General features: G+C 41.0%; 1 protein-coding gene across 1 annotated transcript in view; it reads left to right on the top strand.

The window, feature by feature from the left end:
- The window catches only part of CNTNAP5 (contactin associated protein family member 5), a 799405-nt gene that overhangs the window by 481860 nt on the left and 293531 nt on the right, over positions 1-24014 (top strand). Inside the window, exon 11 of the mRNA XM_042994206.1 lies at positions 7330-7436. Within this exon, the coding sequence (XP_042850140.1) occupies positions 7330-7436 (107 nt within the window). The remainder of the gene's footprint in view (positions 1-7329; positions 7437-24014) is intronic.

Raw genomic sequence — 24014 nt, 5'->3', positions numbered from 1 at the left:
AATTCAAAGATCCATTCTTGGCAGAGGCTTTATTTAGGGGCCTTTTAAATATGTCCCTTGTTAGACTGAATTAAAAAAAAATTAATGATTATTAAACTCCTGGACTTGATGCAAGACTGTTTAAGTCAGGTTCCCTGTAAGGTTGACCATCGACTGACATTGGTCTTAATCCTATTAAAATCCATGATAAATATGCTTAAGCATATTTATCAAAGTCAATTATACTAATTTCTTCCCAGCAAGATGTAGATTATATTATACAAAAGTTTCTGGCTGAGATCGGCTTTGGGACCATTTTTCTCTTTCAGTACCTTATTCCTTCTTAACCCTCAAATATTAATACTAAGATTTTGTTCATCTTAAACTTTTGATACTAAATTCAGAAATTTCTGGCATTAAAATTTGTGTGCCTAAAGAAGACACTGACTCTGCTAAATGACAGAGATAGAAACATGAGCTTTGTTGATATTAGTGGAACACCTTGAACACTGGTTATGTGTGGGTTCTCAGTCAAGGGCTCCATGACATCCTGGTGGACTGGCCATGAAGTCTATAGCCCTGAATTCAAAGGCCAACTTTGAGTCCTGAGTATATTTTCTATTTTTCTTAATAATTTTAAGAATTCAACAATTTGGTAGTGAAAAGAGATTGAAAACAAGATCAAAACCTCTTTTCCTCATGCTTTATCCCTGAATTTATAGAATTTAAGAATGAATTATATAGCATTGTACTAATTGTATAATATGTCCTTTATTCTCTACCTCGGGTTTATTTCTTCCCATTTAACACAGTTTTCACTGTCATTAAGACCTCTTTAGCTACCGAAAATATCTTGAAAAAGTCTAACCTCGCAGCTCTAAGTTTGCTAATGAGTTTCTGGAATCAGTGGGCAACTACATGAAGCCTCCCTCCCTCCCGCTCTTGGCAGAAGTGATGTCCTAATGCATGCTGAGAGTTTGCTTGTAAGGAGCTGGATCATCTTCCATTGGAGAGAAGGTGCACAGTGTTTGAGAATACAGGCTTCAGTGACAGGTAGCGTGGCTCACGTTTCTGGCTCTGTCACTTCATAGTTAGACAAGTTATTTACTCTCATCTTGTCCTACTTTCCTCATTTATAAAATGGGGAAAATGACACCATTAAAGCAACATCTCAGATATGACTGTGTGCACATCTCCAAGTTTCATTTTAAGCTTGGTAAGAGGAAGGGGGTAAGAGGAAAGCCTTCAAGAAAGCAAATCTAAATTGCCTCTTGGTGGCCGTATTTTGTAGGAGATTAGCCATGAAAACGATGTTTGGTTAAACATCATTAGGGTAGTCACAAAGCTGGTTAAAGGTCATTGCATTTTGGAATATCTGGTTAAAGGTGACAGTAATCAATGTGAGCTAGATAGGTAAATTGAATTTCCCAAACAGCCTTTTTATCTCATTAATATCTATCAGAAATTGCACACAGCTTATCAGGAATGCTAGATGTTTCCTCTCAGGAGCTCTTAAGTGGCATCATTCAAAAGTGTTCTGCTTCAGATCAATTTGGAGCCGGTTATCCCTGTAAGTACCTGGGAGATAAAATTGTTGCGACCCAACAATACAGCCCAGTAGTCACAAGTAATCAGAAGGGATTACATCATTTCTGTGCATCCATAAAGACCACTAAAGAGGATCCATTCATGGTGTGCATCAACTTCACCACCTCTTCGCTGTGTTTTTCTCCCTTCTTTAAATTGCCCTTCATCTATGACTGTGCAGAAAGCTCTCTTTACTTGTATCACTATTTCTTTACCATTAAAAAAAAAGTGAGGCTCTTGTGTCACCCCTCATCCCCACTCACCTCTTATTGTGCTTCTCAGTGTCAGGCAGGTAATAACAAACAAAAGAAGGCCAGATACACTGCAGCTAACTAAAGAGGCTTCGCTAAAAGCGGGCAGCTTCAGCTGACTGTTGCACTCCAGAAATGTCCATCCATCCATCCGACCATCCATTCATCCATTCATTCATACATGCATTCATCCAGTCAATCAAAAATCATTTATTGAGCACCTACTGTTTACTGCATTGATACTCAGTGAAGAAGAGAGAACAACTCTATGGAGCTTACTTTCCTGTGTGGAGAGATAGGCAACAAATCATAAACTGAGCGCATAAGCAGAGTATACAATGGTTTAGAAGATACAGTAAAATGGTAGACAAAAGAGGTAGGGTTGAGAGAAGGGATTGGGTATGTAGACAGAAGGGGGGTTTGCAATTTTAAATAGTATAAATGTGGGAGGCCTCTTCCATAAGGTATCATTTGAGCAGAGACAGGGAGACAGTGAGGTGTGGGTTGTGTAGGCATCCAGGGAAGAACATTCTAGACAGAGGGAATCTCAGTGAAAGACCCTGACAAAGGAGCATCCCTGGTATGCTTTAGGGACAATGAGGAGGTCAACTGGAAAGATGGAAAGCTGGCTTCTGTGGCTTGGTCAGATGTAGAAAAGGGAGAAGATTAGGGGTGAATTCAGAGAATTAATGGGTGTACAGATCAGCGGGGACTAGTAGGTCATTTGAAGGATGTTTCTTTTACCCTGAATACAGCAGGAAGCCATTAGAGAGTTTCAGTACGACCTACCTTAAGGGTTAAGAAGATCTCACTTGCACTTGTGTTGGGAATTGACAAAAGTGGAAGCTGGGAGGTCAGTTCGTTGAAGACTACAGTTGTTGAAGCGAGAAATGCTGGTGGCCCAGACCACAGCGGTGGCAATAGAGGTAATGGGAAGTGGTCAGATGCAGGACAGATTCTGGAGGCAGAACCAGAGGGCTTGCTCCTACCTTGGACCTGGACTGAGGGAAGGGATTCAAGACAGTAAGTGTCAAGTATGGGGTTGCTGTCACCTGATGGTGAAGGATATGGGTGGAAGGTGGGCTGGGGGAGAAGCAGGACATAAATTTAGACATGCAAAGTTTGACACATCTGTTAGACACCCAAGTGGAGCTGTGAAGCAGACAGCTGCATTTATGAGCACAGAGTATAAACTCAGAAGTCACTGGCATATACTTATGAGACTTGCAATGTCTATTGCTCAGTAATCTGGTTTTTGTGTACGAAAAGCCAAAAATGGGTATTAAGTATACGAAACTTTTTAAATTATAAATGAATGGACAGACTACATTTTCCGGAACTATCTTGAACCCCACTGGTTCCCTAATGCTTTTCTCAAGCCTCATCTGCTCCAGCTGGAAACTTTTTCATGGTCTCAGTGAAAGCTAAGTTGGGGAAATAACCACTCCGAACATTCTTGAGGAAAACTCCAGGCAGTCTTTTTGTTCTTCCTAATGCCAATGGAGAGAACTTGTGGTTAGCAGAAACTGTGCTGGCCAGGATGTTTGAAGCTGGGCTCTGGTTTACGTTCTCAGAAATGTCCATCTTTGGCCGTCTGACTGGCACAATCTCCCAACATCTTGACAAATTCTTTCCCTTCTTCGAAGCAGCTTCTTTGGCCTTTAAAGAGAAATGTTTTGTTCTCTTGTATATCCTTATGAACAACCTGCCACACCAGAAAACAACAGCAGTGAAGCAAGAACCATGCACTCCCACAGGCTGGGTGGTGGCCACTGGAGAGGTCCATGGACCGGTCTGGAGGACTTTTCTTCCCACTTCACCTCTGCCCTCGCTTGTCCACAGCCCCAACCAGCAATGATCTTTCTCTTTCAGAACAAGTTTTGATTCGGGGGAAAATTACAAATTGTCACTTAAATCTCATTATAATTTTTGTCCATATTCCATTTTTTCCCTCTCCTTCCATTTCTCACTCTCATCTGCCTTTCCTTCAACTCTTTCTGTCCTCACCCTTCAGCCCATGCATTCTCTGTTTTGATAAAGAAGCAAATAGCTTCCAGTGGGTCTTTCCCACTCTCTAAGTCCTTGCTGACACACATCCCTGCATTTGCTTGTTTGGGCTCCTGGACAGGACAAAGGCAAGGGTCGCGCTCATGCTGACGGCTTTCTTTGTTAAACCAGTGTGCACCAAGAGAAAGCACATCCATCCAAATCCAGTTGCCTATGAAGTATCATTAGAATTTGAGGAGATAGGAATTCAGAGTGATTATCTCCTAACAATTTGAATTGAGGGCTTTACATCTAAGATAGTGACGGTCTCTCACCCTTAGTGGGCCCTTCTCACTTTGGTAACACCTCCATTGTTCTCTTTCTGGGTCATGCCTTCAGTGCTCAGTTTATGGCAAGTAGGGAGAAAAAGAAACAAAGCACAAGTTAAAATGAACTGATTAAAGAATGTGGAAATTATACTCATAAAACTGCCCTTGTTAAATAAGCAAATTGGGGTTATGCATCTTTTATTTTGAGTGTCAGCTTTACAGATGAGTTTTTCTAATCATAGTATGCGTTGAACCAAAATGAACCAAGCTACAAACATCCATTCATTTTTTTTTCTCATTCTAGGAATATTAGATTTTTTTTCTTACCAAAGTACTCTTTTCCCTTTCAGAAATATATCATTTTTTAAAGTGACCATAAGCAATGAATTTCTATCCTACCCTTTCACTGGCAAATTGAGTTTATTAACACTGCAACATGAAGTCTGTGTGAAGCTTATTAAAGATGTGTTCAAAGTGCCCACATATTTCTTACCATTTTCCCTCAGGCCTCTCCTACTACATGCCAGACTGAATTTGGCAATCTTGAGTTTTAAAATATTTTAACGTATAGAATAGAGGGAAAACAAGGGTTTTCATTTGTTTTTGTACTCATAGAGTGATGTTTTACAAAAGGTTAAGATTCTATTAGTTGAAAGTCCTGGAATCCCAACTCAAGCCAGCCTGAATGGAATAGGGCTTTTTCTAGAATGATCTTGGGTTATCTCACAGCACCTGATACAGATTAAAACAGGCAGCCCTCAGACGTTCAGGGGTGCAGCCAAATCTTGGAATAACCAAAACCAGCCACACAAGTACTGTCAGAACTCTCGGTCTTTCTGCTGCATTCTGCACCCCAGTATTCTATCTCTGTCTCTCTCTCTCACTGCCCACAAGCTTTCTTCCTGTGGATGATAACATGGCCCCTGAGAACTTCTGAGTATTCTATAGTGTCAGACGTTAAAAGAGGCTGATGTGGACCTTCTTGATACTGAAACCAAGAGAACTATAGGATTAAGTACCTCACCACCTGGCTTTGTTCTGCTTTCCATCTTTAAAGCAATTAACTATATGCTGGGGGAAGAAGGGGAGCACGTGTGTGTGTATGTGTGTGCATGTTTGGCATTGGGACAAGGGGAGTGGAATGGAGTTGGATAGGGGTAAAGAGAGGTTGTGTAACAACTTGACAATTCCAGTGGGGAAAATGATGGAGAAAATGCCCTGCAGGAGCAGTGTGATCCAGAAGCAGGGAGGTGCTGGGATGTAAGAGAAGACAGGGGTAGGGTAGGTAGGCTTTCACAGGCTAGCCCCACAGACTCTCCATCAGGGTACACCCTGGGGCAGACATCTTTGCTTGGAATATGTGGATGTGGACACTGATGCCTCAAGTTTCTGTAACTCCCCACAACTCAAGGCTAGTGGGGGGCGGGGACTTTGGTCCATATCAGTGACAAGCCTGTTTCTTTCCCTTCGACCAAGACTAAGAGCTGGGAATGGGAATCAAGAGGAAGGATGCAATCTGGAGTAGGGAAGGGACCACTTGTTTTTGCTTATGTGTTGATTGCTTGGTTTCTGTGAACACGTTCCATAGAAAAATTACTGGTTCCTCTTTCCCCTCCCCCCTTCTGTTCTTTAAGCCACAGTTAGATACTATGGAGTTACCGATATGCTTTCCCCAGACATAAGCCCTGTCAGCACAATTGTACGTTTGCTGTGCTGAGCGGAAAATTTCTAATAATACGTCTGAACATATGCAGGAATATTAGCTTCTGGGCTTTGAAACAATCATTGCTGGAGGGTTTTCTACCTATATAGGACACTTAGGATAAATCATCTTACTTTTGCTTGCCTCACATTCTCAGAGGCTACATGATGAACCCTTTTATTGTATTAGACCACTTCTGTAACTTCCTTACTCAAACCCTCTCCCCCTTTAAATTCATGGTATTTTTTATATTTCAAGATTATTTTCAAGAGTTCCCATATTTATCACTGCTTTTACTCTTAATTATATTCATTATTAATATTGAGCATTCACCAGGTTATTTCTGTCGCAACCATTCCTGTGCTATAGAGATTTTAAGTTGCGTGTGTAAGAAGTGAAGAGAATTAATTGCCCCAAGACATCATGCAGCAAATGCCTGAGCTGGGATTCGAACTCAGATATAAGTGACCCTAAAGCCCATGATCTCTGTCCAGAAGATATGAACCTTTGCCTTCACTCCCATTAATTCAAGTGGTGCTTGAAGTCTGTCCTTCCTATCATTTTTGTGATATAATGTGTTCATTTTATTTTGTTGTGGCCATGCTTAATATCTTGAATTTTCACTTAATCCAGTCTCAGTTTGTTATAATCCTTTTTGCTAAGCATTTGCAGTAGCTTTATGATAGCCCATTAATTTTATGTACTAAAAATTCCCTAAGAAGTTTTCTAATGTTGGACATCTACATTGATTCATCATGGCTGCCTTGTGAATGATGTTAATTAGCATGCATAATCTTTATATTTTGAAATATATTCTTAAGATAGAGCCATTTAAGTATGATCGCTGGGTCAAATTATATGAATGCCTCAGAGAATTTTTAATGTGTGTGGTGAAAATGTTTTTCAGAATAGTCGTACTGTTTTCATCATAAGTAGTAAAGGCCTCATTTTAAGGGTGGGTTGGCATTTTTTGAAATGATAAAGCTTCCTTGCATGTTAAATGAGCAGGTAACATCTTTTCAAATTTCATGTGTAGTTTAAAATAGATTCCTGGCCATCACCCAGAAGAGAATCATGAGGACAGTGACCTCAATTATCTGCCCCTTTTCCCTTTCCTTTAAAAATGCAAAACCTTTCCAAAATGCAAAATTGCAATCTTTGTACATTTTGTTCGATGGTAAATGAAAAATCTTACAGATCCTGACCACTTCAAATTAACTTTAAGTTAATGGCAATTTGCCCCAATGTTGAAATGCTTCATGTAATTGCCTAAATCAGCTGTGAGCATTTCATCTCACAGTAGTGCTGGACAGACCTGTGTCTTGCAGTTAAGCCAAAGACTTGTTTTGCTGTTACTCAAGTCTGACTTAGTATAGAAATACGGAAGATCAAATTCTTCTATCAGTCCATGTAATTGGGTATCAGACATTTTTGTGTTTTCCCTTCATGTCAACTGAGTTGGTTTATTTTGTTTGCTTTTGCTTTGTTTCCTTAGGTGTTTGCCAAACTACTGTGAACATGGAGGAGGCTGCTCCCAGTCCTGGACTAGCTTCTCCTGTAACTGCAGTAACACGGGTTACAGTGGCGCCACCTGCCATAACTGTGAGTGGTTCTGACTTACCCACAGAATGGGCACACCTCCAGGAGTGCCAGTGCTGACTTCAGGATGCGCTCAGCATGGGGCAGGTTCTTTGGGTTCATTCATTCAACACGTGTTTCTTGGTGGCCATGTGGGATACATATAGGACTATAAGCCATATCCTCAGAGAGTTTGTGGCCTGCCAGGAACACAGATAGGAAATGGAATAAGTGTTGGAGGCAGAGGAGAGACCATGTGCCCTAGGCTCACCAAGGGGAGCTATTAGGTCAAGGGTGTTGTCTGGATGGGCTCGGTTAGGCTACTCGGTTAGACCTGTCAGTGGCTTAAGTAACCAGTGGTTGTGTCATGCCTGTGTTACATGCTTATGTCACATTGGCAGGGGCCCCTCTTCCACTTTGTCCTCATTCTGGGATAACTGGCGGTGCTCTGACATCCAGGAGGTTGCTGTGGCAGAGAGAAGAATGAGAAAGCATACACTGGCCGTTGAAAGTTTCCCCCTGGGAGTGGTAAACATCACGTCCACTCACATTCTATTGGCTAAGGAAAGTCACAAGGGCACACCTCAATTCAAAAGTTGCAGTCTTGCTGTGGGATCAGAGAGAACCAGCATCTAGATGATAACTTCCGATGACGGCATGTCAGTGTTAAGGAGGCTTCAAATAGAAGGCCTGAGTTGATCTTTGGTAGGAGTGTGGCAGAGAAAGAAAAGAAAAAGGAGACTGAATGTGTGAGTGGCTTGACGTGGCTGGAGAGTGCTGATAGTAAGAAGTAAGAGAGAAAGCAGGGTGAGTGAGGGAGGCTGGAGCACACAAGGAATAAGGGGCGATGAGTAAAAAAATAAATGACTAGCCGGGGCCCCGATTACTGTAATTTTATAGTCTCGTTGGGGTCACCAAACAAAAACACACGACAAAATAGAGGTTTGCCGTTTACAGAATCGTGTGTCAAACTGTGTGAAGTGAGCTGTAAGGATAATTTAGAAAGACACGATCTGAAGGTGCTGGCTATAGTTGTGGGAGATTTCATCGAAAATGTGAGCTGTGAAATTGACTTCGACGGTAGAGAGGTAGGAGGTGGAACTGTTAGAAAAATGTAAGAACCGAGCCAGGGGGCTGCTGAGGACTACGGTGAGGCCCAGCAGGGGTGGACCTCACCAGGGTTTCCTAAGTTCCTGCTGTTGCCAGGATGGCACCTAGAGATTCAGAAAGCAAATGGGAGATGCCGGCAGTGCTGAGATCAGACTCTGATGCAGGGGGCACTGTCGTCACTGTCAGCCCTGAACACCTCTCAGCCATTCGACAGCCTTTCTGTGCCTTGCAAGGTAGCATTTACCAGTCATGCCCACAGAGATGTCTAGTCACATCAGAGACGACACAGCCCAAAGGTCATCACAGATGATGTTACTATTTCTTGGATGCCTGTGGAAATGAAAAATACCACCTGGCTAAAACCCCGCCTGGCTTTATAATGAAGTATATTATTGGGGCACCTGGGTAGCTCAGTTGGTTGAGTGTCCGACTTCGACTCAAGTCATGATCCCAGGTTCATGGGATCAAACCCCACGTTAAGAGAGTAGAACGTGCTTGGCATTCTCTCTCTCTCTGTCTCTGTCTCTCTCCCTCTCCCCTTCTCTGTCTCTCTCCCCTGCTTGTGCACATGCTCCCTCTCTAAAATAGAGCTAAAAAATATTTTTTTTTATTTTAAGAATATAATGAAATATATTATTTAAAATTTTCTATTTAGAAATTTGGAACACAGTGAAGGGAACACTGGACTAAGAGAGATTAAATTTGGATTTTACCTGGCTCTTGTACTTGAATAAGCATATCATTGTGTCACTCCAAAGCTGTTTCTTCACAGACTCTATACTAATGAAATCTTGTGGGCCCTTTTAAGGCTAAAATTACATGTTTTGTTTAAGATTCCTAGTAAATACCAACCTATGAGTGTTGAGCCTAATTCCAGAGATATCATCCCTAAGTAGCCAAGAACAATGTTTACTTGCATAGACACATTGCAAGACATGTATAGTACTGTCTGGATTCTAGATTGTCACATCAGTGCCCTTGTGAGATGCTCAGTGACCACCAGAAGAGCCATCAATGTAATGGTGAGAACCTTGAAGAAAATTTAAGTCAGAGCTGCCCAAATTTTGGCAAAATCACATGACAACATTTCTATGAGTTTTCATAGCTTATTCCATTCACTTTCTCCTAATTTAACACTATGTCGAGGAGTTCATCTCTATGGATACTCTTCTCCTTTAATTTTCTCCATCTATCAGGCTAAAAATAGAATATTTCCAGCTTTTAAAAAAGTGTGAAGTTGAAAATCAATGGAGGTGAGGTGCTGATTTTTAATGGAACGCTATCCCAGCTGATGAGCAGGAGACTCAACACACAAAGCCTTAAAAATACCATTCTGTTTTTATAACACCTTCTATTCCCCTTGTTGTGAAATTGCTCAGTGCTCTATGATAGGTTGCCACACTGTTAGGCTCCTTCTTCCCTTCTGGGCACCCAGCCAGGAGAAATCAGGTCCTTGGATGGTTGTGAGGGCTGGCAAACACACCTGGTATGCCTGTGCAATTCAAGAATTTGTCATCTTCTAACTGATTTCTTCCCCTTCCCCAGTTGGGTGAGGACCATTGTTTTCAGTCAGATTTGTAAATTGAGTGAACCAAGGCATGCTTTCCTGCCTGCAAAAAGCCTGTCCTTCCCAGCCCCCTGCGCTGCCCCCCACATGGGGCATCAGAGATGAAAGTTGCCAAAATGCAGAAGACAATACATAGGCCCCTAGGCCCCTTGGCCCTCCACCACATAAGAAAACTACCAGAGGGGTAGCTGATCCCTCAAATCTCACAGGTAGCAGGCTCGGTGGTATTTGAGGACACCCTCAGATTGAAACAACCCAAGCAAGTTCACAGCCCCACTCCCATGGAAATGGCAATGTCTTTGGTGTGTTGGGGCCTGTGTTCTTGAAGCAGTTATCCACACAACATTATATACAGTCTTCAGATTTGTAAGACAGTTCGTATTACTCAAAACTGATAATTTCTTGAGTATTCTTAATCCTTTGTTTCTTCAAGCTCTTCAGGGTGTTTTAATTTTTCATTATGGTGCTTCTTAGTGAATGTAAACCAACAGGGCTGAGGACATGTAGGATTAACTTCTTTCTGTCCAGCTTTTGTGGATAAGAGAGGAGTCTGGGTAAAGGGAAGGGTATGATGGACTCTAAGAAATAGCACAATGGGAACCCAACGTGTTTAGACAGAGCGGGTTGCTGGTAAAAGTAGATCTATCATCATTCCATTTCAATTTTCCTTCCACCTTACCTGATGACACATAAAGACATTGGGCATACAAGTTACATTTCTTTTCAAATACACTTTGTTCAAAACCTTCAAGACTGTTGAAGAAGGAGGTGGTGAGCATGTGGGGAATTCCTGTCTCCAGATAGGGAAGATATGTGAGTCTCTCACTTATCCCATGAGCTGTCATTGAGCCCTATTGTGTCGTGTCTGTAAGTTGTTTTGGTTAGAAGCCGCCTTCTCTGCATTGTATTCTGTTCTCCAGAGGAATAACTGAAGGTATACCAATGTTTGCAATCCACACAACCCCTGGCAACCCAACCAATGAGCAGAGCTTTCAGACCACCAGAGTTAGTCACCCGTGTTCTTGGTTTGATGCAACGTGCAGGTTTAGAAGGTTATGTAGTTAAAGCCAAACTTCTAAACAGGTACAGTATATTTTGGTCATGCTATCCTATGAGTGCAAGTTAATATTAAAAGGAAGAGGTTTTGATTATGGGAGTTTAATGCATAATTAGTCTACCATGTAATGATAAAGTCATATGGTATTACTATCTCCATTTTATAGAGCATCACATGGCAACCCAGAAAAGTTACGTACCTTCCTCAATATCACACAGCTAGTGGAGCTGGATCTTGAATGAATGGAATCTGGCTTCAGATGCCAGACACATTTTAAGCTCTGTGTTTTATTTCCTTTCTTAAACACATAAGACATTTGCAAACCTCTCTATGTGAACTTAATGGTGAGGCATTCATGACTTCCTTCATATTGCTTGAGACACACTGGGATATTGTGATTCGTGATTGAAAATGTAGAAGACTGCGAGATGAAGATGTTTTTGCATTCTAGAATAATCGTGCAGTCATCATGGAAGAAAGTAGGGTGAATTAGCACTTGAAAGACAGCAAAAATCAAAATGAATGTAAGAAATAGGAAAGCTTATGGAAACAGGCAAGAGCCAAGACGTGATGGTAGGAATATCTATGCTGTACTTTGGAACACTGCATATATTTCCCTGGCTTCAGAAAGGAAAGATAAATAGCTCCATTCATTCCCAAAGCCCAAATGATATTCCTATAAAGCAGTTTCCCCTAGGGGAAATCTGAGCTCATTCCCATTATAACCAAACCTTTTTATGTGCTATTGCAATATCTATAAATACCACTTTAATGATTACATAATAAATAGTCCATTTAATGACTTTTATTCAAACATTGTCATCTATTTTTTTGGGGGGGGTGGAGAGGACCTGTGTTGTTTCCAAATATTTATTATTATAACCAACTGTTGTGAGCATCTGTGTGCTTAAGTAATTTTTAAATCCCTCATAGTCTGTTGTTTCCTTAGGATGTCTTAGTAGTGGTATTACTGAGTCAAAGACCATGAATAGTCTCAAGGATCTTGATTCATATTTTCAGCTTGTTTTCCTAAAGTCTGGCTACAGTTTGTACTCTGATTATTATTTTCTGACACCTTGTTTTGCCTTCTTTGCCAGAATTGTTTGCTGCAACTTAAAAAAAAAAAAAAACCTCTTCCACTTGCATTTTTACTAAAACATTTGAATATTGAAATGGAAATTATTATTGACCTTCATGGTGAGTTCCAGGTAAAGAAAACAGTTGATGTATTTATTTATTTTTATTTTTTTTAGATGACTTATACCATAAGAATAAGACTGTCTCTCTCTGTAGAATTCTACTTTGTCATGCAACAAGTACCTTTTGAAAGCCCATCTGGTGTCAGTAACTATGCATGTGATCCCTTTCACATTGAGTGGACTCAATAAGTGACACAAGGACTTACTTATCATCTTCTCTATGTCTCCTATTGAGTGGGAATGTCCTTGATCTTCTCACTATGTCTGATGACATTCACATGGTCCCTTTCCAGGGTCTCTTTACCATTTCCCAGCCTTGGCTAATCTCTTTTTGCAGTCCTTCCTGACACCTTCACAGTGCCTTTTAGCTCACTTTGCAGCTGGGCAAGAGGATGTCAGCTTTCTTCCTCTCCCAAGCCTGATATAGTGCTTCTCCCATTGGGCAGTCAATAGCCGGGTATTGATCGGGAGCATGTCAAGTTGTCTGGCTATCAGACTCTACACTAGTCATCACAGAGGGATAACGCTTCTGCTGTTTTAAGAGTAGGTAAATGGTCTGTAACCGCATGGCATTTCGTGGTTGGAGCGACAGGTTAGAGAGGGTGGGGGATTCTGGTAATAAGAGGCTTATTTAAAGGCATCGCTTATAGCTCTTAGCTCAGAGCAGCTCATATCCTAATATTATTCTGTGGGTTTCTTATCAAGATCTAAAGCAAATTCATCTTCATGCGTAACCCCAGTGCCTTCTGCAGATGTTCCCAGCTACAACTAGACACCTAAAGGAGAAGAAGAAATAAATGAATAATAGTAATAAATTGTGGAATCCACGCCCTGCTTCATTTTATGACACTAACCACAGTCTTTTGTGTCATCATTATTTTTATTTATGTTAACTCCCCTAGTGACACTGAAAACTCCTTTGGAGAAGGAACCACGTCTTGTTTATATTTGTACTAAACACAGCCAAGGAACTGGTGGCATAAAGGGCATACCGTGTAATTGGCGAGACGGAAACTTAAGTGGGAATGGGTCATTCAGTGTGCCATTAGATGGGGACTCCATAAGGACAGGGTGGTATCTAGTCTTTTCTGTATCTAGCCACTGATTTCCACCTGACACACAGTAGAAATCTGCTGTCTTCTGTGTACACGAATACATGAGGTACGAGCACGACGTAGTGATAAGTTACTGGGGCATAGGCATGGTCACTTTCTGTGCGGAGGTGAGAAAGTTTTCTCAGTAATTGACCTTTGAGCCCTGAAGCCTTACTAGGGCTCAGAGGATGAGAAGGAAGAAGAGCAAGGGGAAGGAACAATGAGCAACATGTAAAAAGGCAGAGAGACATGAGGGTCACGCAGCAAAGAGAGGTCTATCCGATGCCCAGCATGGCTAGAATCTGAAGTGCAATGGGGAAGTTGGATCGGAAGGCAATGCAGCCAGAGTAAAGGAAGGGGGCTACTTTCAGAAGGAGCTTGCTTCTCTGTTGAGCATTGAGGAGCCAGCCATGGTTTGTTGGTTTCACTTTAGTTCTCAGAAATGACTTGCTAATATTTATTTTGTTGTTGTTTGTATTTTGCTTATCGGAGTTTCTTTTTTTAAAGGGAATTATAACTCTGATGGTTTTGCAGAGCATGCACTGAAGTTGTAAGATGAAGATATGGGCAGAAGGAAGAGATACTGGATGCTCTTTACAATTGTGTGGACAGCAAATAATGAGAGTCGTGGCGAGCTAGGAAGCAGGGACCTGACTTGAAAGGCGTATCTAAAATTCGATCAAACAGACTTGAAGACAAATCGAATACAGCAGAGAGAAGGATGACTGTTAGCTTTTTAGCTTGGAAGACTTCATGAATGAAGAATATAGTGACTAAGTTCTCAGGTCTGTCTGGGCCTGACAGCCTCCTGTCAAATCCAGGCCCTACAACTTACAAGCTCTATCACCTAGGGCAATTTATATGAGCTCTGTGTGCTTTGACTTCCTTATTGGTGATATGGGACTAATAATAGTGGCCCCCTAATGGAAATATCATGAGGCTTAAGTAAAATAATCCCCCCTAAAGTATTTAACCTGGCATCTGGCAGATGCAAAGTGCCTGTTTCATGTTAGTTGCTATTTCAACAGGTAGAAGAGGAGATTTAGTGGATGCTGTTATCAGTTCAGTTTGGGGAGCAGTGTCAGTCTGGAGAGGTGCTCACCATGCTGAAGTAGCTGCAAATCCCCGAGTGAGGCCCGGGAGGAAAATCAGAATCATGAGGGGTCTAGTTGCTGAAGCCTTTTGAGTAGCTGAAGTTGCCCAGGTGTGGTAGGCCAAGGATGAAACCTACAAAGTAAATCATTTTAAAGGACTCAAGAAGGGCTACAGTGAGTCACAAGTGTGAAGGAATGGTGAGGAAAGAAGAAGGAAGACTAAGAGGAAGTGGTAACTTAAAACACAGAATTGATTATAAATGGACACGTCTGAGTGATATCCCCCATCATAGGGTGTGGTGATAGTTGAATGACCGGATGAGTGTTTAAAAAAAGAAGTTGCAGTTGGGGCACCTGGGGTGGCTCAGTCAGTTGAGCTTCTGACTCTTGATTTCGCTTCAGGTCATGATCCCAGGGTTGTGGGATCAAGCCCTGTGTCGGGCTCTGCACTGAGCATGGAGCCTGCTTGAGATTCTCTCTTTCTTCCCCTGCCCTGCTCATACTATCGCTCTAAAAACAAAACAAAACCAAATAATAACAATAATAAATGCAATAAAAAAGTTGTAGAAGAGTACAATAAGGGAAGGAAAGAAACCATTTTTCCATAGGGAATCTATGACTATAGAAGTATTGGAAAGTATTGGAATTTGCTGTTCCCAGAACATTTGTGAATTGATGACTGTCACAGGTGTTGCCAGGATCCAGGGTTCAGAACCGCTACCTGCCACTAAGAAGATTTGACTCTCCTTCAGCAGCAAAGGCCATTATCTTTGTATTCATCAGTAAAGAAGTAAGAGAAGGCACCGCTTTCTGCAGGGGCATTGCGTCTCTGTGAAAAGAGAGATTGAAGCAGGTTGAGCTGGAGGGAAAGTTCTCAAAGAATGGATGGGGAATGTACCCTAGGGCCAGACTTGGATAGGCAGGGAAGTCTTAAGAGAGTGTTTTTCCAAAGTGAGAACCAAAGGAAGGATTCTATATAAGGAGGAGCACCAAGAATGTTTGAGTTTCTCCCAAGTTACTAGCCTAGGGGTGAGGGAATGGACATTTGTTTGGTTTCAGCTTCTTTTCAGTGCCATGGATTTATTGGGGGGCTAATCTATGTCATCTCACTCTCTGAAGCCCCTTTGGTTCTTAGCTCTGACCTTGTTAGATGGTGGCAATTCTTCAAACCACTGGGTGTTCACATATGCATATTTCTCGACCAGAAAGTCTTCTTAACACTTTTTTTGCCCAAGTAACCGTGTCAAGTCTTCCCAGAAGCCTACCAGGACCTTTCCTAGATGTTGTTCCACTTTGCTCCTTTGGTACCCATTCACGTAGAATTTATTGCACTATACAAACATGCAAAGTTTGGTTCTTATTTACCTTTCCACACTGCTACTATTCTGTGCATCCCTCTTTGTATCATATCTGGCAAATATGGGTGCACAGCAGAGGATCAATGGACATAAACATCTCTTTTATGGCCAAATGCTTAAAGCCACAGAGCTAGAGGAAGTGGGATTTGAACCCAGTTCTAGATGGCTGAAAGCACTTCCTCTTCACATTACAACATCTCTAAGTGGAAGAAAGAGCACTCTTAAATATTTTATAGAACATGGCAGGATTTAATAACAAAACTGATACAAAGACTTCTTATTAGAAAGGAGGAGGAATCAAGGTTGCATAGTCACCTCGGATCAATTTTCTTCCTTTTGAACACTTCTCAGCGATTTAAGACTTTCCCACAGTCATTTCCTACATGTTAATTTGTTCTGTTTGTTCTTTCCTTCCTCTTTTCCCCATCTCTCCCTTCTTCTCCCCTTCCCGTCATTAATTGAGGCTAAGTAAAGCCAACTTCAAATACTTAGGTTGGATTGACAATGTGCAAGAAATGTAATCACCAGTTTTGGCTTTATTCCAAATCCTTAGAAACAGCAAAAGATCCCCGAATATGAAAGAATATAATTAACTGGAGATAATTTAATTGTTGATGTTGCCTTCCTTTGGAGAACCATTGGTATTTACTTTGAACACTGAGTGGGAACAATGAGCATTTATTTTTAATGTATTTCAATCAACAGAAGACTAATCACCATAGAAATATAAAGCTCTGGTATGTCCCATGAGCTGGAAGTAATCTGGACTGGATACATACATATTAAACTCAATATATGAAGACACATTTTCCATCTGTGCTTCAGCTTTGGATCCAGACATATCTAGGTTATATTTACAACTCCCTGGTCTTGGGCAAATTACTTAGCTTTTTGCAGACTCGGTTGCTTGATCTCTGAAATAATAACAGCTCATTCAAACAGCTATTGCATACACTACAGCTAAGAAACGAGAAACATCTAGCTCAATATTTGTGATTTGGCACTTCCATGTTAAATGGTATCTATTATATATTTAAAATTATGATTATGAAAATTTTGGTGTATTTTTCATATCATTTATAATACTCAGTAATTTATATGCCTGTGCTAAGTCGTTTGGCTGGGAGAACACGTCTCATGTTGTATATTGCAAAACAAAGTTTAGGTTCTGGCGCAGGTGTTGCCATTAGCAGAACTGAGAGGCACAGTGTCACTGAGAAAAGCCCAAGTGGGGGCTCAAGGGGCCAGAAGTTAGAGCTGTCTCTGCCACAGATGGCCTGAGGCAAGTCACATACTCATATAACCCATATTCCTCGGGGGTACAATGTGGATTATATACGGATTCAACGTGGTCACTAAGAAAGATTATTTTGATTTCCTCTGATAGCCGGACTCAGGATGCACGTGCTGACTTTCTGTAGTGTGTTGTTATCATACTGTACACTTACTGTTTTTCATCTTAGCCATTTTCCAGTGTTCTAGCTCAGGATATTATTTGCATGGATCACATAGCTTATCTCTTGTTGTGGTTTATAAAGCACAAAGTGCTCTTTTACACTGTTACCTCAAAAAATCCTTTAGGGGCCCTGGGTGGCTCAGTGGGTTATGTGTCTGACTTTGGCTCGGGTTGTGATCTCGTGGTTTGTGAGTTTGAGCCCTGCTTTGGGCTCTGCACTGACAGCACAGGGCTCTCTGCCCATCCCCTGTGTGTTCTCTCTCTCTCTCTCTCTCTCTCTCAAAAGAAATAAAAATAAACTTTAAAAAGAGTGAAGAAAAAGTCTTTCAAAGTAAAACAAGTTAAAATATGAGGGTATAAGGGTCACAAATGCTTAAAGCTCTTACATGTTGCCCTTGAAGCATTTGGTTGAGTTGCACTACTGTGAATTTCATTAGAAATGGAGCAACTCAAAGAGTAATCAGCGTAGTAGGTGATGAGTGAATGAGAGAGATGGCATGATCATTCATTATAGGTTATCAGTTTTACTTTAAATGATAGGGTAAAATTGTACTATATAACATGTCATAAAAAAGGAATTTCTAGCGTGCTCAGCTTGAAACTTGCCAAAATATTTTTACTATGTAATTTAGAGATAAAATTTAGAAAATATTTCTTTATCCATTAAAATTCCATAACACGATCACACTGTGACCAATGGCAAGTTATTTCACCAATTTGAGCCTCACTTGCACCATATCCCAAGGGAAAATAATAGAATCTGTTTTTTATTGCTCCTAGGATAAATTCATGAATCAATGAGCATGAAATCCCTTTGACAAGTATGATTCTAGCCCTTCCTTATATGTTCCTTCTTCTTATATATTTACATCAATTTGTTTCCACGGCAACCTTGGTGAGGGACAAGGCAGGTATTTAGAGGAAGGACCCCAATGTTCAGAGAAGTTTAGAAGGCAGAGCCCAAGGACATTCCATTATAAGACTGGAGCAGGACTAAAACCTGGATATTCTTGTTGTCTCTGAATTTATCTGTGTGTGTATCCCACAGAACTTTCCATGGCTGTATCATGTTCTAGCTAAGGTAAGTTGATAGTGGTGAAATTTTAGGGTTATTTCAAAATTCAGTTGGTGTTACCTGTATGGTAAAAGGAACTCTGAGTATATTACTTCTCTGCTTCACATTCTTCAGTGGCTCTCCATTGTCTTAATGATTAAATCCCTGCTTCCCATTTGAGTAAATATGGCTCTTCATCACCTGGAGCCCTTGTAAATCACACTTTTCAGTCATGATTCCATATGTATCCATGTTATAGTAAGTCTGATTGCTTTCACTGCTAAGCACATCAAATTCTTTTTTCTGCATTCTTTTGACCCTAGATGTTTGTTTGTTTGTTTGTTTGTTTGTTTGTTTTTAAGTAATCTCTACAGCCAACATGGGGCTTGAACCCACAACCCTGAGATCAAGAGTTGGATGCTCTACCCGCTGAGCCAGCCAGGTACCCCTGATCCTAAATGTTTCTCCTGACTTTTTCTTCCAGATAATTCTCTATTCTACCTCGATGCTCTGCTTGAGGATCACCTATTTGATCTTTCGTTAGCATTAACTTATTAAGCTCCTTGAGGACAGGCACTTGGGCTTTTCATGCCGGTGCCCTCAATACCTAGCATCGGCTCTGGAATATGGCGTATGCAAAATAAATGTTGAGAAAATGGAGTTTTTACTGTCAGCTTGTTGGCATTTCCTTCATGTGTGTTTGTATATCTTCTCCATTGAGAGGAGAAAGACAACACAATGTATGATACCCCACAAGGTCAGTTAGGCTTTCTCTTTGGTCACCATGAAGAGAAAATTCCTGTTTTTCACTTGAGTGGAGCCCTGAGGCTCTTTCTTTGAATTAGGAGCACATTTCTTATGGACCCCCACGTACAGTCCAGTCCCCCATTAGCTCCCAAACTGGCTTGTAAATCATCTTTCAGGCAGCATAGGTGTAGTCTGCATTTGAATATATTAGCGCAAAGAGGATTTTTGGGTGCGTCAGTATATGTAGAAAACATGAAAAGGAAATGAAGCTGTCCATTGTCAGAGCAGGACGTGTAACTGAGTTTATTAGTCTGTCAACGGACGAGTTGTCAGAGTCGTGTTTTGGCAGTGCAGATTTCCCACTGGCAGCTAATGTGATGAGGAAGACCTTGGCAATCATCCCCTTGCTCCTGTCTCCCTGATCCCACTGTCATGATGGCTGAAAGAGGAACCAAGTGAATCGTCTGCTGACATTTGATTTCATGGCCGTGTGTTGTCCAAATGGGCTTTCAGTGGGATAAATGTTACATAATCTGCAGTCTGCCTGGAGCTCACAGGCCATCAGTGTAAGGACCTATGCTCTACTGATTCTACCTAGGGGAAGTCTTCAGTCTGATGACATTAGCAGGGGATTGTCAAAAGAGGTAGACAAAAAATTAAATTGTGTTTTGTTTTATGGACATGAAACATGAGAAGAGAACTTTAGTTTTATGGAGATAAAGTACGAGAAGAGAAATTCATTCACTTCCAGGCTCTGGCAATTAAAAATTGGGTAACCTAGGAAAAATTACTCAAATTCTCTGAAACTTCCTTTTCTTACCTCTAAATATAGGAGTAATCATGTCTGTGTCTTAGGATTTTTTTTTTTTTTTTGATGATAAATAAGGGATCACTTTGGAGCGTCAGGTATGGTGCCTTATGTAGGAGGCTCTCTTGATTTACTTACTTTGCTTCATAAATCCTCCACACTTTTACCTTTTCTGGTCTTCAGTAGAGAGCTTTTAGATTAGTAACAGATGCTGATTTCTATGTTTGGAAAGGACCTTTCAGTACAAATATGTTATTTACATCCTTCCTCAAGTGATGCTGTAGAAACAGGGTGATCAATACCTCCTGCTATTATTGTGCCTCTCTGGTGGGTAGAAGATCTGCTTCTCTTAGAAGCTAATACCTTCTTTTAGCTTTCTCTGGTTAGTCTTTCTTATGCCTTCTATGAGCCTACCATGGACAACCTGCCGTTTTCTCTTCTTGCTTGGTGTTGAGAAGTTCCCCCAAAGAGGAGGACTTGACATGATTTTCTTCCACCTCTATCATACCTCTGTTGCCTTGAATTAAGTATGATATCAGAGGTCTCCATAGATCTTATAATCACTGGATTCAGAAAGTACTTAGGTAATAATAACAAAGGAAGGAAATTGCTTTTGCCTACATTAAGCAATGCATAGTCTACTTATTATCATCATATTATAATGACCATAGTTGATCCCCAAATCTGTGAACATAGATGATTTCCACAGTTTATATTGGTTGCTGTTATGTTAGGATTTAATTAAGTTGTTTATTTTCATTTAGTGCCAATTTGTGAAAATCTCTTCTCCTTTCAGATCACCCTTCCACACAGCATAGGCTTCTGTCAGGCATGTGTAAGTAAGTGCTCATTCCAGGTCCAACAATATCATTGTGGGTGATACCAGAGTAATTAAAGATCTTACGTCTTTTCTCAAGGACTTTGAAATTAGCAAGAATGGTGGGGGTCCTATATTATATACTCAGAAAATAGTTCAAGATCGTACATGGTCAAGGAATAAATTGAATTGAATATGGGTAAAGATAAACGTATAGACACCCGAGCAGGAGGGACCAGATGAAACATGAAGTGTGGGGGGGGGATGTTCAGTAATTCTAGAATTGAACTATACCTGGTGTGTAAGTGTGATCTGCAAGGCCAGGGAAAGCGGGGGAGGGTCAGGAATCCAGGGTGGAATTAACTTGGCTGAGTTGGAGTAAATAAGGAGACTGACTTGTATAGATTGAGGTCCTTACTAATGGAGAAGAATATTGATGATAACAAAATTGTCATCAGTCAGCAGGGTTTCAGCAGAGAAACAGAATCAGGAGGAAGTATGTATTAAGGTATATATCCACCCATCCCCCCGCCCCCTGCCAAATGGCCTGTGCTGTTGTGGGAGCTGGCCAGGCAACCCTGGAATCCCAGGGTGGCAGCTGGAGGTACCATTCACAGGGATGATTTCCTCTTCTTCAGGGAATCCCAGCTCTGCTCTCAGGCCTTTCAACTGATTGAAGCGAGTCCATCCAGATATGTTAGGATGATCTTTCTTAGTCAAAGTCAATGGATTATGGACTTTGATCACATCTTCAAAATATAGATAAGTGTTTGATTGAATAAATGGGGACTATACTCCAGCCAAGTTGACACCTAAAACTGACCAGTGCTATCTGTCAAACCATCACTGTGGAACCGATATTCATCTTGCCATATTTGGTTATACTTCCACCTAATATGTCATGCTTCTGCCTGATATGGTACAACTGTCTTGTTATAGCTGATGCCATATTGAATTGTTTAGCGTCTTTGTTTCAAGTTTATTTATTTAATCTGAGAGAGAGAGAGAGAGAGAGAGAGAAGAGAAAGCACACATACAAGCCAGAGAGGGACAGAGAGAATCCCAAGCATGCTTCACACTGTCAGCCTAGAGCCTCATGCTGGGATTGATCCCACAAATCATGAGATCGTGACCTGAACCAAAATCAAGAGTTAGATGCTTAACCAACTGAGCCACCCAGGCACCCTTAGAATTATTTAGCACCTTAATGATAACACGGGCCACAATGTTATCCCCATCAGCCCTGGTGTGTCTAAGATGCTGACCATGTTATATTTTATGCAATCAAAGCACAACCCCATATTTGTTTCCTACCCTTGCTTTACATTTTATTTAATGAAGATAATTTTTTCTGCCTTTTGTTACAATCTTGGACAAGAGTTAGATTTTCTTCTCACTTGCAGGTGATAAACATCCTTATAATGCCTTTATATCACAAAGCATAAACCCAATGCAAGATTTAAAAAGTCCCAGTTTAGGGGCACTTGGGTGGCTTAGTCATTTGCACCTCCAACTCTTGATCTTGGCTCAGGTCAAGATCTAATGGTTCATGGGATCAAGCCACAAGATGGGCTCTGTACGGACAGCACAGAGTCTGCTTGGGAATCTCTGTAAATAAATAAATATATATAAATAAACATTTTTTTTAAAGGCCCAGTTTATGCTAAGCATCAATACCTCATCTTCTATCAGAGATAGGATTTTTTTTCAAATTTTATTTTATTTATTTTGAGAGAGAGAGAGAGAGAGAGAGAGAGAAAGAGAGAGAGAGAGAGAGAGAGAGAATCCCAAGCAGGCTTTGCACTGTCAGCATGAAGCCTGACACAGGGCTTGATCTCATGAACCATGAGATCATGACCTGAGCCAACATCAAGAGTCAGATGTTTAAATAACTGAGCCACCCATGTGCCCCCAGAGATTGAATTTTAAAAAGCCTATAGCAGTTAAGGACCTGTGAGAGGGGAAGGGATGTGTGGGTAGAATTAACTGTTTCAGCATAATTCCCTGAAGATTCATTTAAGGTGTTGCCTTTTTCTTTGCTCAGTAGGAGTCCATGGAAGGACCACAGTTTGTGTTTTTGGGCAGAACAGCTGATTTTTCTGCTTCCCATCAGGCTTCTCTCTTCCATGGCAGGATCTGTCCTGTAAGTGTTTCCGGGCTTGCCTGGTGGCTTTTGGTAAGGAAACCAAGTGTCAGCCCTAACAATGAAGGAGACCCCTTCTCTTGGCCATTTATTGGTAGTGGGATCCCAATTCCAGGTTCTGCCAGGTAGTGCCAACCTCACCTGCTGTTGTTAGAGGTAGTCTCTTTCCATTCAGTGTGCTGGGAGTTGGGGGAGGATGATCCTATCTCACTGCTTCCGTGCTACATTAAGGTAAAAAAAATGCTGGATGTGGGTCACCTTCTTGGGCCAGAGGGAGGGTACAGAATCACTGTTGTGTTATCTCTTCAGTTTTGAAGTCCCAAAGCATGTCTCCCTCCTCTTTCCATATTTCAGCATCTTCCTTGGCTACTTCTTGCATTATCTCCCAGGATGGTAGTTCTAATTAGCAAGAAGATCAGAGAGAGGCAAGTCTAAGTTACCTTGTCTGAACTGGAAGTCCCTCCAAAGATTTTAAGAATGTGATTTTAAATATATAAAAATGATGCTTGAATTTTTTATTTAAATTTCAAATAGGGGGGCGCCTGGGTGGCTCGGTCGGTTAAGCGGCCGACTTCGGCTCAGGTCATGATCTCACGGTCCGTGAGTTCGAGCCCCACATCGGGCTCTGTGCTGACAGCTCAGAGCCTGGAGCCTGTTTCAGATTCTGTGTCTCACTCTCTCTCTGACCCTCCCCTGTTCATGCCCTGTCTCTCCCTGTCTCAACAATAAATAAACATTAAAAACATTTTTTTAAATAGAAATTAAAATAAAATAAAAAAATAAATTTCAAATAGGTACTATGTTTTCAGGGATACAGATCAATTCATATAAAAAAGATATTCAGTGAAACCCTGATTTTCCTGCTTATCTTCTGTCTGCCCAGACCTGCCCTGAGGCTATCATAGGTAACTTGTGTCTTCTACCTTTGATTTTCTTTATAGAAATACAAGCAAATACAAATACACGTTATACACTCTGATTTTCAAATAGTGATCTTAGAGCTCATCTTTCCATATCAGCACATAAAGAATTCTGTCATTGTTTTTTCAGTTGTTTGGGATTCACTTGTAGAGCTGTGCCATAATTCATTTCATAAAG

The sequence above is a fragment of the Panthera tigris genome, chromosome C1 (genome assembly GCF_018350195.1).
Source record: "Panthera tigris isolate Pti1 chromosome C1, P.tigris_Pti1_mat1.1, whole genome shotgun sequence".
NCBI lineage: Eukaryota > Metazoa > Chordata > Mammalia > Carnivora > Felidae > Panthera > Panthera tigris.
This window is presented reverse-complemented; position numbering and strand designations above follow the sequence as displayed.